This window comes from Notothenia rossii, assembly GCF_949606895.1.
Source record: "Notothenia rossii genome assembly, chromosome: 8".
Classification (NCBI taxonomy): Eukaryota; Metazoa; Chordata; class Actinopteri; order Perciformes; family Nototheniidae; genus Notothenia; species Notothenia rossii.
The window spans coordinates 77,503,197-77,520,674 of NC_136906.1; the positions used below are offsets into that span (position 1 = coordinate 77,503,197).

Here is a 17,478-nt window from a genome sequence, read left to right on the forward strand (position 1 = left end):
GCCGACGGTGCGGGACACACCAAATTGAGTTTGGGCGACAGGGCACGCTTCGTCGACTAACGAGAACGGCCGATTTCAGCCTGGTGTGTCCGGGCCTTAAGCGACAACAACTGTGATTCAGTGTCCTCAGCTGTTTAGCCTATCTATTGAAGAATGTTGATTATTACACTCTGAACTAGTTAAAACCTGGAGCTACAGGAGGGGTCTTCAGAATTGATTGTGGCATCTCAACCTGTGGTCAACTCGTGGCCCGTGACATGTCTCGTGAGTTCTTCGGCCGAAGCTCCAAATAAACCGTCAGTGTTTGCCATCAAAGCTCCAGCTCTCCTCGTGTCTCTCTGAGTCCTGACTCCTATTGCTTCAGAAGTTTCCCCCACAACGTGTATTGTAAAAAAAAGGGGTGTATATAGACAAAATCCAGAGGCATATTATACCTGGAATTCTGGTTTTCCAGCTCCGGCTTCAGGGTCACACAGGAAGGAGATGAGAGTGGATCTGAGAGTGTGTTCTTTGTTGTTGTACTGGGAGCCGTTGCTGTAGTTGAGCTGGATCAGGCCGTCGTAGTAAGACAGACGAGAGTTTGCTTCCCCGAGACTCCAAGAACTGAAGCAACAGATGGGAAAATAACAAGATGAGAAAATAGATTAACTTGATTGAGCCCATACCCAGAAAATGTACACAAGCTTAAGAGTCAGGCAAGCAGAGGAAATAAGTGGAAATGTAAGAAATAATATAAAAACAAAGACAAACGTATCGATAACATACGAATAAGACCTAAATCATCAAAATGTGAATAATTCTCTGTAAATTATCTAAACGCAAACACTTATACGGTGAACCTAGTGTTGGCGGTATACATTTAAAAACAACTAAAGCTGCCAAAAAGGTATGTTTCTAATCTAAAACACTACAACTGTGGTGCTCTTACGAATGTTCAGTGGAAAAACAAGAAAGAAAACACCTGAGATAAACTACAATATGGTCTAGCACACATGTGTCAAACTCAAGGCCCGGGGGCCAAATCAGGCCCGGGGTGGATTTAATTTCGGCCCGCGGGATAATTTCTAATTCCTATTAGATCTGGCTCGCCGGTATATTGAACCTTCACTCCATCCTGAGGGTCTCCTCAGCTCAGAGCCTGACCCCAAACATTGATGACCTTGCACCCAAGATGAGATGCCAAGTATCTGAGCTAGCATCACAGAGCAGCTCACTGAGTTTAATGGATGTTTCCTTCTGCACTTTCTCTCTCACGACAACAGGGCATGTTTGGTTTCTCTTTGAGGGAAATAGTTTTGTTGAAGCTGTTGTTGGCCTGTGGGAAAATGTAATCATAAGAAATGACTCTGGAGAAGCTGCAGATAGAGCCATAAGAAATGAATGAACTGATTATTTAATGTTTCATGTTGTTTTTATAGGCAATCATTTAAGCTTTGTTAGTTCCAGGTTTAATATGTGCAATAAGTTCATTTCAATAAGTTCTGCAATAAACATTGAACCAGTCCGGCCCTCCACTAGTACTGATGTTTTATTTTGACCCACTGTGTGTTTGAGTTTGACCCCCCTGATCTAGCAGGTAGTATTTCAAACTAGAAAACCCACTTTAGAATTTTGATTTAGTTTTTTAGCTATTCATCTACCTCTGTTGCCTAAGCATGCCTTTTACATTGTGTTTCCTGAATTTTAAAAAAAGAGACGATAATGCACAAATTATCTTTTTCTTAATCTGATTTGTCAACCTGTGGCAAGCAAATACTCCTGGTAGATAGATCTGTAATGACAGTTAAAATGTGTCATCATCACCCCATGACTTTGGCTTGCTCTCACCTCTTTTCGGACTGGCACGCCCCAGCCTTCTCCGGACAGCTGGCAGCTTTGACAGGACCGCACACGTTGATGTAGTAATCGTAGTGGTCGCTGGTCAGGTTGTAGAAACCACCGTCGGCTTTGGAGAGAGGAGACAAGTCGAAGGAAAACCCTGCGGAGCAACGAAGGACAGACAGAGAGGAAGATTAAAACAACTGGCATCAGAGAAAACTCAGATAATGGCTCCGTCAACAGCAGAGGAGAGGAAACACAAAGAAACCACTAGATGGCAGCACAGGTACGCTCTTTAAGGTTCACATATGATGATTCACTCATGTTACACAAAGACGTGACTCAGAGGTTAAAATGCCTGGAAGTCCCCACCAGGTGGAGATGAGGAAGTAGGACAAGCAGAGAAACTTCCTCATGTTTTTTCAAAATAAGTATCATATGAGCAAGCAGAACAGATTCCTTTATCTTTTTACCATTCCTTATCCACCACATAAGTAAATGTTATATAAATTGTCAAAATACTTTGAAAATGCTTTGTCCTGTTGAACCTCGGTTGCCAAAAAGGGTTAGATAAACCTGTAATAACACATTTGTTATAATTCAATATTTACTTTAATATCTTATGTACTTTCTGTTTCTCATACTTTAAATGGTTTAATTTTTTATATCTTAAAATAATTGTTGCCATTATTAGGATATTCCTTTCTTTTTTCTCTACTTAGGAATTCATTATTGTTTTGCTTTGGATCTTTATGCAGACCCGGCGCCAGAACAAATCTACAGAGAGGGCATATGGTGTTCATGGGAGGGCGCACACAACCGTCATGTGCCAGTGGCGGCACATGACGGTTTTCTGTTGGGGGTGCTGTGGGGTAGCTTGACGTTTCATAGAGGCTGCTCAAACATTTTGGGTTTCCCATTAATGTCCCGGGCGCTACAGTGGAATGTTCTACTGCAGAGCTTCTCAAAGTGTGGTCCGCGAGCACCCCCTAGTGGTCGGTGAGTATATTGGTAACATTTCACATTTTAAATAAATACATTTAAGTTTTCCGCACTCTCGCGAGAATATCTCCGCAATGGAGCGAGCTTAAGTTTCACTTTCGATTGCATGATATAGCCCAACGCAACATCTTCATCACACATGTTGCCACTTGTTTGTACCATTTTCTGGCGATTTGTAATCTTTTCTAGAAAAACGATGTGTTTTTGGATATTTGTATTTTTTTATTGGTTAAGTGGTCCTTGGTATGAAAAGGTTTGAGAAACACTGTTCTACTGCAACACTCCTCACACGCACATACACCCGCGACTGTTACAATGCAGGGTCGATAACCAGCCCATGGCATGTAGGTGTAAGCAGGGGTAAAGTGCTATTTTTTTTAAGTGGGGGGGGGGGGGGGGGGGGAGACCTAACCTCCTCTAGGGGGGTCCGGGGGCATGCTCAAACGCATCAATCCCCATTAACTTTGCTGCCTCTTTCTTGTCTTTCCCTCACTGCTGTGTTTTTCTAGCTCAAGTCAAACACTGATGAGTCAGACACCAGGAGGATTAAAGGTGTGTGTCGTACCGGCCTGAGGGTCCTCCACCCTGCAGTCATCTCCCTGAGCCTTGGAGAGGACGCAGGCGGCGGCGGTGTACCACTCCATCTCATACACACATCCATCAGGGGAAACGCTGCGGAGGACAGGAGCGCTCTCCAGATCTCCTGCACAGAGGAACAGGTTTGAGAAGAGAAACCAAATAGATAGAGAATAACAGAATACATTATAGCATTAGGCGCGTTCACACCAAGTACTTTTTCCACAAAGGTTCCTGAGAACTACGATTTAGTTGCGTTCACACCAAAAAGTCCCAGGAACTAAATTCGTTTCAGAACCTTTTTCAGCCCCTTTCCCGTCCCTGCTAGAGAGCAGGGACTTTCGTGGGAGAAAAATGTTCCTGTGTCTGATTGGCTGGGCGGAATGCAAACCACGCCCCGTCAAACTCCCAAACACTTTTGTGAAGCCGCCATTTTATTATCCTCGCATTGCATTATTAGCATTAGCATTAGCCCAGCGCAGAAACGCAGAGAGACTGACTTATGACAACACAAAATAAAACATGGGAGCGGTGGAGATGAGGAGGTGTCGGCGTTCTGGCTGTTTACTCGGAAGTCCCCAATTCCGGGGGCTTCCAGCCGGGGACTTCGGGCGGCAGTATACGCCGTGAAGTTGTTTGCGGCCTGCCAGTAAACCCAAAGCAGAAGAAGAAGAAGTGACATCAGCGGCTTCATTTGCCTAATCCTCCCCCAGGGACTAATTTTCGGTGTGAACGCGATAGTTCACGCGATAGTTCAGTTTAGTTCCTGAGAAGTAAAGAGTTCTCAGGAACCTTTGTGGGAAAAGTACTTGGTGTGAACGCGCCTATTATAAAGGTGGTAATGACTTTGTACCTGGTTTGCACTTGAGTGTCAGGATGGTTTGGATCCTCGTCTTTTTATCGCTGCAAACACTTCCTTCAGTGTAAACCAGTCTGATGTCATTTCCTACTTTAGTCTTCTGGGGAGAGGAGAGGAAGCTGCCCAGGCTGATGGCCCCTAGTTTCTTATCTGAAGCACAGGGAGACAATAAAAACATGTCAATAAATGGCACCTATCACAAAGGTATGTATTGTTATACAAGGAACTGACAGGTTTAATACTTTAGATGTTCGATGCTGCAGACACATTTAGATCAGTGTGCATCAGTTAGTGTTTAAAACCCAGCTCTATTCGATAAAAGGATGATATATTCTTACAAAACTTACCAGGGGGATGTATACAAAAAGCTTCTATTTATAAAGAAATTAAATAAATAGAGAAAGGAAATCTTGAGAAAGAGAACAAGTGGAATTTTTTGTTTCATTACAGCAGTTTTTAGGTCAGATTTAATTTGTTTCTAGTCTAATTTGATCTGTTTTTTGTTCCACTTTATAATTGTTTTGTCTCATTTCTTCATTCATCCATTGAAAGTCTCATTCCAACAGTTTTTAGTCTCAACAGTTTTTAGTCTCATTCCAAAAGTTTTTAGTCTCAACAGTTTTTAGTCTCATTCCAACAGTTTTTAGTCTCATTTCAATCGTTTTTAGTCCCATTTCTTTAGAAACCCCCCCCCATCCTCGTGTAGATCCTTACCCACGGCACAGATGGAGGCGTCCACCGGGCAGTTGACAGCATCTCCTGTCAAGAGGACTTTGTGACAAACGTTCAGGAAGAAACGAGAGTCTGGCTTTGGAGATTTATCATCCACCGCTTCCCAGTTCCCTCCGGCATCTGACCCTGGAACAGCACACAGAGGAACAGACACAATATTGAGTGAATATGGCCACACCAAAACGCTTTTTAAGAGGCCAATATTGACATTTGAACTCACCGGGGTTTCTTGTGAGGGCTGAGAGGTCGTAGTGCTTGGTGTCGTCTCTGACTTGACAAAGTAGATCCTCTTTCTCCTTGATGCAGGCGAAAGCCGTATCCCAGTCAAAGTAGTAAGTGCAGTCTGTCTCGCCCGCAAAAACTGGAACCCCTCGTCCACCGTTCGCTGCAAACACAACAAGTTTCTGCATCATGTATGGTACAAGTTGTGTGTACTTCTCTTACGCCTCGTCCACACAGCAGCTTTGAAAAAATCTTGAAAATCTTGGAGGTGGGCGTGTCTGAAAGCTTGGGGATTTGTTGCGAGCAACGCGACCAACAACCAATCACATGGATCTCCCGCCCCCGACATACAAAGCAATAGCAATGTTAAAACTAAGTAAACTGGATATAAACTCTCCAAACAGGCGAAAACCCACCAGTTTCACCCACTGTCTCTGCCACCTCCCTCCATGCCTGGTTCCTCCGGTTTGTATCCCGGTAAATAGTCTGGTCGTAAAGAACCGGGTGATTAGCTACGTAATATCTCGTTTGGAATATGAGGAAATGAACTGCGGTCTGGCTCTCCCAGCTTACACGCGGTTTGATTGGCTAGCGCTTGTACTGTCAGATTTGCATAAACGGGATTTGATTGGTTGACGCTTCCATCTCAGCTTGAAAAATGTAACATTGCTCAATTTTTGAATCCTGAAAATCTTAGCTTTGTTTCCCCACAATGCAGTTCGGTGAAAAGCAAGGCAAAGTGACGTCACCCCATTCAAAGTCAACGGGCAGAGAAGCGTTGGAAGATTTTTTTTAAGCTGCTGTGTGGACGGGGAGTTAGTAGCATCAAGACTTGCAATCTTCCACTGTGTAATTACTGATATGACCACCAGATGATGCCAAGGTGCAAAAAATAGTTGCGTCAAAAGCAGGGGAGACTTCAAAGAATGCTATGAGAAGATGCTCTGTGTTCTGTCTCACATGCGGTCTTGTTGCACTCAAAGTTGATGATGGTCATTCTCTGGAAGCCGGTGGAGCATCTGGTGCCGTCCGGGTAGATCAGAGTCAGATCTCCGTCCGAATAGCTGCAGAGGAAAAGAGAGAAATACTTAATAAATGCACGGTACTATCAATGTTTGCCATTTCATCAATAAGGCAACTGTTGAACATGAAGTGTTGAAAGAGGATTTCCCCTTTTTTCTTGGTTAACATATTGGCAAAAGGAAACTTTGTACATACAATTGTTGAAGTTTGTATAATGCTGTTTTTTATAGCTTTATCAGCAGTTCTTCACAACACTGACACAGAAAGATGGACACACTCCAGCTATGAATCAATTACAACAAAAACATGTTTTGAATTGTGGCAAACATTTAAAAGAAACCTCAACATGTTAGACAGTTGATATTGTATCATTGTAAATATTATATTGATGAAACAACTCTGAGATACAAGCTCAATGTTAGCAGAGCAGGAAGGTGCGTTTTACTACATTTATAAAATCTCAACTGTAATATATAAACAAAACCATCAAAATCGAACATTACCGTAGCGTCTGGTTCTTATATTGTCCAGCCACCTTCTTCACGTCCCCGGTCTTCTTCACCTGGCAGGACGAGATGTACGGGTCTTCGCCACATTCGTTGCTGGGGACCTTCCCACAAACGTTCAGGTAGTAAACGTAGCTGTCGTCCCCAGAATGTGCGTAGTACGGATGGTCTGTAGCTGTAGACACACACACACACACACACACACACACACACACACACACACACACACACACACACACACACACACACACACACACACACACACACACACACACACACACACACACACACACACACACACACACACACACACACACACACACACACACACACACACACACACACACACACACACACACACACACACACACACACACACACACACACACACACACACACACACACACACACACACACACACACACACACACACACACACACATTATAAATCTCCATGGATCATTTTTTATCAAATATATATCAATACTACTGTGGACTTCTTTAATTTATAAATTATTCTATATTGATCTATTTAGATGTTATATATGTTTTTTAAAACAAGTTATCGTAAGCCTGAAAATCCAAAAGTAGAGTTTTGTTAACGTGAAAGCATATGAATTTAAATGAATTTAAAATAACAAAATATAAAATTCATAGATGATAAAAATGGAATCTTAATAATAGAGATAATTATAAAAAACACACAGTAAAGTAAATACAAGGAAGACATGGTCAGTATGTTGGCCATTGTAAAAATGGTAGCATTACAGTTTTGTTTTATTTTAGTCACTAGATGTAACATTTCTAGTAAGTATGATTAAAAAAGTATTTATCAATGTTTTTATGTAACTCAATAACAAGTTCTCAAAATGTGGAAGTGTTCCTATGACAACAAATAAGTAGTTCTTGAATTCAATCTTGTATTAACACCAGGATATAAAGTAGTTCTAGTCAGAGAGTGAACTGTGGCCGACATCTTGTCACACGTAGACTGCATAAAGTGGAAAAATACTTTTTTTATAACCATCAATGACTTTACTAAAAACAGGAAGGTCAGAATGGTTTGCTCATACAGTTACTTCCTCTAACTAAAAACAGCAGCACTATGAGTCAACAATTCATGTGTGTAGTTCAAGAACAAACATGTGGATACCTGGGGTTTTGAGTGTGTTACTTTCACACCTACTAAAAGAACAACTCCTTATTTTGTGTTCAGTAGCTTGTAAGAACGGTTTTGAGGAATGACGAAAGTGAATGCAAACTAACAGCACAAACTTTGACATTTTAGCCTTTGCAGACCATTTACATGCACAAAAACCTATACAACAAACAAACAGGTAAGGGAACCCCCCCCTAACAAACATAATAGGGCCCCTTTAAGCAGCTAAGTGATACTTCTGACTCAAAGAAACTAGAGAAATGTTTAATTTATGGGCCTGACCCAACACCAAATTCTTCTCACAGCAGACCACGAGGTCGTTAGTCTGAGGTTCGATGTACTTACAGCCCAGGGTGAGCGGTGTCAGGTCGATGGAGATGTCGTGCTGGTCGTTGGTCATTTTGCAGTTATTGCTCTCCAGGTAGTCTCTGTGACAGGCGTACTCCGTCACCCACTCCACCTCGTAACGACAGTTCGACTCCGCTATCATCTTAGGAGGACTGCCCTGTGGAGCCAAAGGATTTGTTTCAGTAACGCATGAGTTACTTTAGAAATAAGTATGTATATATATATATGAGTGTGTGAGTGAGTGAGTGAGTGAGTGAGTGAGTGAGTGAGTGAGTGAGTGAGTGAGTGTGTGACATACCGAGTGTCTGCTTGACGGACAGATGAAGGTGATGGTGACGGCTGGAGTGTGTTCCTTACAGATGTCTGGAGGAGTTGAACTGGTGGCGTTATACGTTAACCTCAGTCTGCAGAGGAGAGGAGAGGAGACAAGAAAGTGGAGACTAAATATATTTTCAAAGCTTTTTAAAATGTTTTACACTTAAAGGTCCCCTATCATACTGTTTTTCATCAATTTATTAAAGGTCTCAGATACAAAACATGTCTCTGAAGTGTTTGGCTCCAAACACCAACAGATCATTGCAGCATTACCCATAATCCCCTCTGTTTCAGCCCTGTTTCCAAAGTGCTGAGTCTCTGTCTGTTACTTTAGATAAAAATAAGGAGCCCCTCCCCACGCCCCTCTGAGAGACATTTGGTTACAAAGAACACAATGGTGGTCTAGAGGAGATTCAAGTGATAAGGGGGGGGGGGTTGACCTTGGTTGCTGATTGGCTAATGGTTACATAAGACTAAACATCGTTATGACATCATCAAATGGTCAAAATCTGATCAGCTCATTTTCAGACAGGTTTTTATAGAAATGGATCAAAAAGAGAGAGAATCTTTGTTCCTGAAAGTTTCAGAGTCTCTTTCCACAGAGGGGACACATGTTGATGTAGAAGAGACATGAAGAAGAGGGGACACATGTTGATGAAGAAGAGACATGAAGAAGAGGGGACACATGTTGATGTAGAAGAGACATGAAGAAGAGGGGACACATGTTGATGTAGAAGAGACATGAAGAAGAGGGGACACATGTTGATGTAGAAGAGACATGAAGAAGAGGGGACACATGTTGATGTAGAAGAGACATGAAGAAGAGGGGACACATGTTGATGTAGAAGAGACATGGAGAAGAGGGGACACATGTTGATGTAGAAGAGACATCGAGAAGAGGGGACACATGTTGATGTAGGAGAGACATGAAGAAGAGGGGACACATGTTGATGTAGAAGAGACATGGAGAAGAGGATTTATCCTACTGTGTAATAAATGAGACACTATGATTCTATGATGTAGAAACTCAACAAGGACTTGGTTTTCTATTCATTTCTTCAGATATGATTGTATTCTCACCTCTCGTTTGACAGCAGCTCCAGCTGTGCGGTAGGAGAGCCCATGTCGTAGGATCCGTGGCTGGTGACCAGACAGGCGGCAGAGCCCTCTGGACACGAGTCATCCGGTCGGTCTGAGGGAGGAGGAGGGAGGATATGAGATGATAGGAAAGACAACGAGGTTTGATTATAATAGGAAATCAAATTGGAACATATACATAATGTATGGCAACGTCAGTCAAATATGATCAAGGGTTAAAGTGACAATTCAAGATATATATGGCAACAATATTTGGGGGTATACACATATCTGCCTCCAAACAAAGACATGTTTCACTTCTTTAGGTCTGTGGTGTCTTATGTTTGCAACCAAACTCAGTTATATCATTCAAGATCTTCTCAGAACAAAAAACAAAATACAACCCTAACCCTACAGTATTACTAAAAAGCTAATCAAATTCGGTATTTCATTTTCTAAGTCATTTATCTCCCCCTCCCCCCCCCAACCCGAGGTACTGACTGAGGCTCCGGCAGATGTTGATGTAGAAGTCGATGGTGTCGTCACCGTCGTCCACCAGATATCCATCGTTCACGTTGATCAGAGGGTTCAGGTCGTGCTTCTTGCCGTCAGAGTCGAACACGTAGCAAGGCACCTGCACACAAAGGAGGTAGTGTCATATTACAGTACTGACATCTTCCATCATCACCTGAAGAACAATTCATAGAGGAACATAAAGTGTGAATATTGACAGAGGATATTAAAGGTCCCATGTCATGGCCATTTCTACTGATCATAATTCCATTGTTGAGGTCTACTAGAATAGATTTACATTTTCCAAACTCACATTGGTTTCTCATACAGCATCTCTGTATAGTATGTGTACTATGCACTCTGCTCTGATTGGTCAGCTCGCCCACTCTGTTCTGATGAGTCCACCACCGTTACAGCGGAACATCAGTGATTATGTGTTACTATGGCGTTTGTTAGCAACCAGAAATAAAAAAAGTAATGACAAACAGATGAGAATGCTGCGTGGGGTCTGGGTGTTGGCGGGGCGTTGTGGGGCTCGCTGCTGCGAGGAGCGGACAGGGTGAGCTGGGTTCATTTCCTGCTTGCTGCGTGAGATCTGCGAGACAGCTAAACATCACGAATTGATGCGGGAAGGGGGGGGGGGTTGCTGAGGGGGCTGCAGCACCCCCATCTGCGAGGCTCCACTAGCACCCGCATGATATGGGACCTTTAAAGAGACTGGTCAAATAGATAAGAAATGTGACATGTATGGTAATGCTAATGGTTCTCTATAACAGGTCTGCAGCTTGTCATAGTAGACTAATTGTAAGTGATAATTATGCCTACATGCAATAAAAAAATCCTCTTAATGGGTGGATATTTCATTTTCATAAGCAAAGTGAGTTGTAATGGTACAATAAATCATTTTCATACTTTTAAATATTTGAATTATTATTTGTATTAGCCAATATTGGTTAATTTAATCAACAACTATTACACAGAAGCAGAACAACATTTAAAACTAAAAATGTAAAGCAAATAAATATCCTAATTTGTTCATTCACAAAATAATTAATATTTTAATGAAAATGACAAGTTCTTTTTTTAAATGAGTAAGTTTATTTGCCAAATAAAGCAGATTTGCACATTAGAGAAACTTGTCTTGGTGTTTTGAAGGAAATATGTAAACATATTTATAACAAATATTTTTTTTTAAATCTGTTTTAAGGCAAAAGTTTTGGGCGGGGAAAATGTTGACCAGTGAGTTAAAAGTACAGGAATTTGTATTTTGCAACAGATATCGAGTGCTATAAAAGCAAATGTAATTCATTTCACACATTCTCTCAATGTTTCCACATCAACAGCTTCATTGTAACAACATGTGACATGTTCTAACTACATGCAGTACATCCTCACAAGAGTGAGAAGAACATTTTCGATTTCCTCTGAAACACCTCTGTGGCTTTTGGTTTCTCACATCTGACGCCTCAACAGAGAAACCGTGTCATCGCTGAGTCAGACGTTCCTCCACATACCTCTTTGTGTGGCTTGAATTTGTCTCTCTTGCAGGCGGCGTACGTCCTCCACTCAAAGTAATGCACACACTGAGACACCGCCACAAACTCCGGGGTCCCCTGCAGCACACACACAGGAACAGGAGTGAGACGGGTGCAAAATACAAAGAAAAGGCAGTTTTCAGCCTCCCACATATGGAGATTTTGAGAGAAAATAGTCCTTAGTTGCAACAGTTCCATATTATAGTGCTGTGTAGCAGACAGTAACAATTCAACACACAGACAAATACAAAAAATGTCACTTAATGGCGACTGTGTGTGTGTTTTTGTTGGAATACAGAAACAGACGGATTGAAACACACAAACATATCTTATTCTGTTTATAACTGATATCGTGGATAACATTTGCCAGGCCCCATGACAGTGCATGTTTATAAATGGTTAACATTAACTCTCCACATTTAGAGTTGAGTGGATGAAGGTCCAGTGAGTGCTCAAGGGGGTTTTTCAAGGACACTTATTGAGTGAGAGTGGACTTTTTTTTTTTCATTCGCACTCTTGTCACTCTCCGTTACACCTCCTACTTCTTCTTCTACCACACACACACACACACACACACACACACACACACACACACACACACACACACACACACACACACACACACACACACACACACACACACACACACACACACACACACACACACACACACACACACACACACACACACACACACACACACACACACACACACACACACACACACACACACACACACACACACACACACACACACACACACACACACACACACACACACACACACTTCTGTGTCTAATCTTTATAACAGATTATCACAATGTGGCTCTCAATTCTTCTCCTTCTTCTTCCCAGCATTAGATGACGTTGTAAATCAAAGCCACTTTCATTTCTCCTCTACACTTCGTAAAAGGAAAATCTAGAGCTGATCGTGTTTTTCTTCTGCTCGGTGTGAACTGAAATGACACATGTGAATGTCACCCCACCACCACGATCCCCTGAAACCACACACACACACTATTGACTCAAACGAGCAGGTGACTGTCATCGTTCGACATTATCCCCCCTCACTTCCTGTCATTGCAGCTGAGAGCCGACAGCTGCTCAAATGTCTTTTAAACTTTATACTCATGTGAAGTGTATTATTGTTCACCTTTGTAGCTTGTGGAGTGACAAACTGCATCTACCTCATAAGGCTGAGTTTCTGCTGATGAAACCTGACTACTTTGCAATATAAATCCCTAATGGAGCTTTCTCACCAAAGCATTGCTGTGTACAATATTTTATTTGCTGACCTTCCTGTTATAAACAAAAAAAGGTGCCTACTAAACAATTCAGTTTCCACAGCATTATTTTTTAGGGAAACACAAAAAAATGCCATTATTTCCACACTTTCCATGTCCCAGTTCCACATCCATATTTGATAGCTATGAAAGTAAATTGCTGAAATATGCCACACCTTGGACATATAGCTCTTTATTGCTGCTTAATAGATGCCAAGAAGCGCAGCGTTAACTTTGCAAAGCAGGCATCAAAAAGTGTCTTACAAATGACCCAAAATCTAGGAAGATATCTAGTCACATATAACTGAATATCGATGTAGACCACAACGGCTTTCCTCTCTCTAAGCTTCAGCCCCCCCTGCCTAAACACCACTCCTTGAAACACAAATCATCCATTCTAAAAACATTGTCTGTCTGTCTGTCTGTCTGTCTGTCTGTCTGTCTGTCTGTCTGTCTGTCTGTCTGTCTGTCTGTCTGTCTGTCTGTCTGTCTGTCTGTCTGTCTGTCTGTCTGTCTGTCTGTGTGTCTGTGTGTGTGTGTGTGTGTGTGTGTGTGTGTGTGTGTGTTACCATGGTTTTCCCACACTGGAAGCTGATGCTGGACTGGATGTTGTTGTTGCTTCCCGGACATTTCTCCGTGCCGTTGAAATCCAGCACCGAGCCGGAGAGCCTCTGCAGAGACAGCTCACCTGCACGGGAAAATACACAGAAAGAAATCTGTCAATTACAGAGCATTGTGTTTTTGATGGATATGTAGAAATCTCACTCACGTTACAAAAAGTCAAATGAAATATGCAGAAATGCAATTCAGTTGACGTTACAGTTATTACAATACTTAAGGTGGAAGGACACAATTTGAATAATAAAAAAACGTAGCTTTACTCTTTTAAAAAGTTCCCATGTCATGGCCATTTCTACTGATCATAATTCCATTGTTGAGGTCTACTAGAATAGATTTACATTGTTCAATGTTCCAAACTCACATTGGTTTCTCAAACAGCAACTCTGTATAGTATGTGTATTCACTCTCTGTCCTACACGGCTTGTTGGAGCTCCTGACCCCCCCGCCCCCCCCCTCCCTATGAGCCTGGTGTGTCCGGGCCTTTAGAGTTTTACTCCCTACAGTGTGTACTTTGAGGGTGTGTGACTCTGCAGACCGTTTACATGCAGAAAAACCTTCATAACACACAGGGGGACGGGTAATAACCAGAAAAGCTTGACATGGGCCCTTTAACTTTTCCTTTAGCACTCAGTGATAATCATACAAACATGATATAAACATAAAGCTACCAGGGTTGTGTTCAATCAATTGAAATCAGTTACCGAATAAAGATGACATGGCACATTTTGTAATTAATAATAACTTGCATTCCTCCATTTTTAATTCACACAAAAAGGAATAAACACTCCATTATTCATAAATCATTATAACAATTCAAACAAGTCAACCAAAATAAATCTAAAAATGTATTTTATAAAGTTTTTCCTGAAAAGTTAACAATATTCTACCCGCATAGTTATTTCAAATGTGACACGGGTTCATTATAATATTTCTTTGTAATCTGATTACTACGATTAGAACTCAAATTACAAAAAGCTACACCAAAACGTTCAGTACCTAATTTTCAAATGTCAGATTTGAAGCGATATAGACGTCATGATACCTGGCTACAGTTATTTCCCTGAATAGATTATTATAACGCTTATATAACAAAATGTTAGCTTTAAAGAAGGTAAAAATAAATCCCACAGTCTTTGGGTATCCGTGTGTTTCTGTAGGCGGCAGACAGTTAGAATAATGTCTGAACCCACCGACCCTTTCTGACCCGAACACAAAGTAAACATGTGCAGCGTAACATCCCGACCCTGCTGTCAGTACACTCGTTATTCACCAGAGGAATATAATTAGACGACAGTGGGAAACATTTTGTGAAATGAACTCAGCGAGAGGAACTGATGTCTGTAAATGAGTTACCACATGTAGAGCATGTGACACGCTCAACATGAGTCTCTATCTCAGCGGCAACCTACGAGAAAAAATCAATGAATAATCCGTCTCTTCTTCCCAGGTCCTTCAGCAGACATGAATAGAAACACATTTGGATTCAGGGAAGCTACAAATTCCCTGTGTGTGTGTGTGTGTGTGTGTGTGTGTGTGTGTGTGTGTGTGTGTGTGTGTGTGTGTGTGTGTGTGTGTGTGTGTGTGTGTGTGTGTGTGTGTGTGTGTGTGTGTGTGTGTGTGTGTGTGTGTGTGTGTGTGTGTGTGTGTGTGTGTGTGTGTGTGTGTGTGTGTGTGTGTGTGTGTGTGTGTGTGTGTGTGTGTGTCTAATGACCTCATTCTAGTCCTCCCATTCCTGTTATGCGTTTTCAGTTTGACCGTTACAAAAACTGGTTGTTTCTTTCGTAAATATTGTTCTATTGACGAGTCAGTTTAGGAGAAACTTGCTCAAGCTTTTAAAGAGTGTTTGTATTTGTGTGTGTTCCCTCTCTCCCTCTGATAGCACGACAAACTTTTACCACAAAGGGCATTAAGGAATGTAACTGAACAACACAGTGACCTACTAAGACTAACTACAGTAGCAGTCAGTGCCTCATGCAACTGCTCCTGTGATATCAGGGTTCGTACACTTTTTCACCAAGGACTTCTCCAGGACCTTTACCTAATTTTCCATGACCAAAAGAATTACTCTTTCTCAGCATACCACTGAAAATGGTTTATTTGAACATGGAACAGGAAAATAAGGTTTGCATATGAAACATGTTGTGTTTATCTAAAACAAATCAAACAGTAGGCTTACTAGCTTCTACACGCTAAAGCAACTAAAATCTCTCACCAGCAAAATACCTCGTCAGTTAAAAGCCATTTCAAGTTTCATTACTATACGATACAGTATGTATTAACATTATAGTATTACTATTTCTGCGATTAGATCAAATATAAATTATATTTGATGCAACTTTAGTTACATTTCCATGACTTTTCCAAAACTTTGGGAAAAATATTGTTTTCCAAAACTTTTCCAGGGCCTGGAATTAGCACTTTGAATTTCCATGACTTTTCCAGGTTTTTAATGACCGTAGGAACCCTGTTTATATTTTACAAACACTAACGTAAAACTATTGATATATCTCATTTTCAATTGAACTTTTCTGCAAGTTCACTGTCCCCAAAATAACTAACTCGTTTGACATTGAACCGTCTTCATTATATAACGTCTGTAATAAGGAAGAGGAGTTTTTCGATCTACCATATGTTGAAGTTTGTTGACCAATATCAAAAAATAGGTAAGGCCAGTCAACCTGTCGACCGTTTGAAATACACAGATCCATCAGATGATTATGCAGAATGCGTGTTTTTAATGTCATTAAATTAGATCAAGCTCTTTTGGTTATCAATTAATCATTCGTGCTTTAGATTTGTAAACCTAATGCGATCCTGCATTCAGTAAAATGACAGAAGTAATAAAGAAGTATCACATATTTAAAGATAATTATGCAGATGGTTAATTTATGTTATAGTATTAGTAATGTTACATTATTGTGTTACTATAAAAGCCAGAAAAACTAAATAATAAGTAAACAATAAGTCAATTAAAATGAAAAAAGCAAACGTTTCCTAGTTAAACAAAAAAATACATTTGCTGTTTTTTTAGATTTAAAAAAAAATGGTGCTTTTCTGTTTCGTGATGGTTAATTGATTTTCACTCTTTAACTGTTGCTCAACCAATGTGAAGACGTCACCTTGTACTTTGAGATGGACTCCATTCTGATAACAAACTATTCATCTAAAAAGCAATCAAAAGGTGACGGCTGAAAGATAATGTCAAGAAACCATAAGCCAGAGCCCAGTCTGCTCTGATTGGTCAACTGCTTAGCCTATCAGGATGTACAATGTGTTGGAGTGCTAGCCAATAGAAGCACGAGTATTACATAGGGACGTCACTCTGAGAAAACTGCCTCTGGAGGGGACACAGGGATTCTAGCAAACCATTAACATGCACCAAAACCTATATAACACAATATAGTGAAAGTAAAGCCCAATACTGTGTTTCTTTATGAGAGTGAGAGAGAGAGCGAGAGAGCGAGAGAGAGAGAGAGAGCAGGGCGTGACAATGGTGTCTATTTCTGTTTGATAACGTTTCTGCTCGATGTCCCCGAGTCATGTGATAAATCAGCTGCAAGATTAAACTGCAACTCGTCCGACAACACTGCCGCTTGTTTGCCTTTCTTTCACTTTCCATACACATGTAGGCAGAGGTGGAGGAAGTATTCAGGTCCTCTACTGAAGTTAAAGTACCACTTTATTATATATCTCATGTTAGTTCTACTATAACACTGGAAATGTCCCCGATGTGGGACGAATGTGGATTTCTGTGCAAAAATAGGCTGAGAAATGTAACACAACAAGAACAACAACAACATGAGTCTGCAGTCTCCAGCTCTTTGTCAGTCTGAGAGTCAGGTGACAAGCCGAGAGCGACCAAACACCAATCTGTGACCGAGGGGGGGGC

At 41.2% G+C, this 17,478-nt stretch overlaps 1 protein-coding gene across 1 annotated transcript in view; it reads right to left on the minus strand.

Annotated features, from left to right (window-relative positions):
- Positions 1-17,478, minus strand: part of igf2r (insulin-like growth factor 2 receptor) — a 72,135-nt gene that overhangs the window by 46,616 nt on the left and 8,041 nt on the right. Inside the window, exons 3-16 of the mRNA XM_079645327.1 lie at positions 13,538-13,656; positions 11,665-11,763; positions 10,139-10,271; positions 9,641-9,752; positions 8,544-8,649; positions 8,243-8,402; positions 6,736-6,913; positions 6,170-6,273; positions 5,208-5,372; positions 4,970-5,113; positions 4,250-4,405; positions 3,386-3,523; positions 1,828-1,978; positions 435-603 (exon numbers count right to left, since the gene is read on the minus strand). Coding sequence (XP_079501453.1) covers positions 435-603; positions 1,828-1,978; positions 3,386-3,523; positions 4,250-4,405; positions 4,970-5,113; positions 5,208-5,372; positions 6,170-6,273; positions 6,736-6,913; positions 8,243-8,402; positions 8,544-8,649; positions 9,641-9,752; positions 10,139-10,271; positions 11,665-11,763; positions 13,538-13,656 — 1,934 coding nt within the window. The remainder of the gene's footprint in view (positions 1-434; positions 604-1,827; positions 1,979-3,385; positions 3,524-4,249; positions 4,406-4,969; positions 5,114-5,207; positions 5,373-6,169; positions 6,274-6,735; positions 6,914-8,242; positions 8,403-8,543; positions 8,650-9,640; positions 9,753-10,138; positions 10,272-11,664; positions 11,764-13,537; positions 13,657-17,478) is intronic.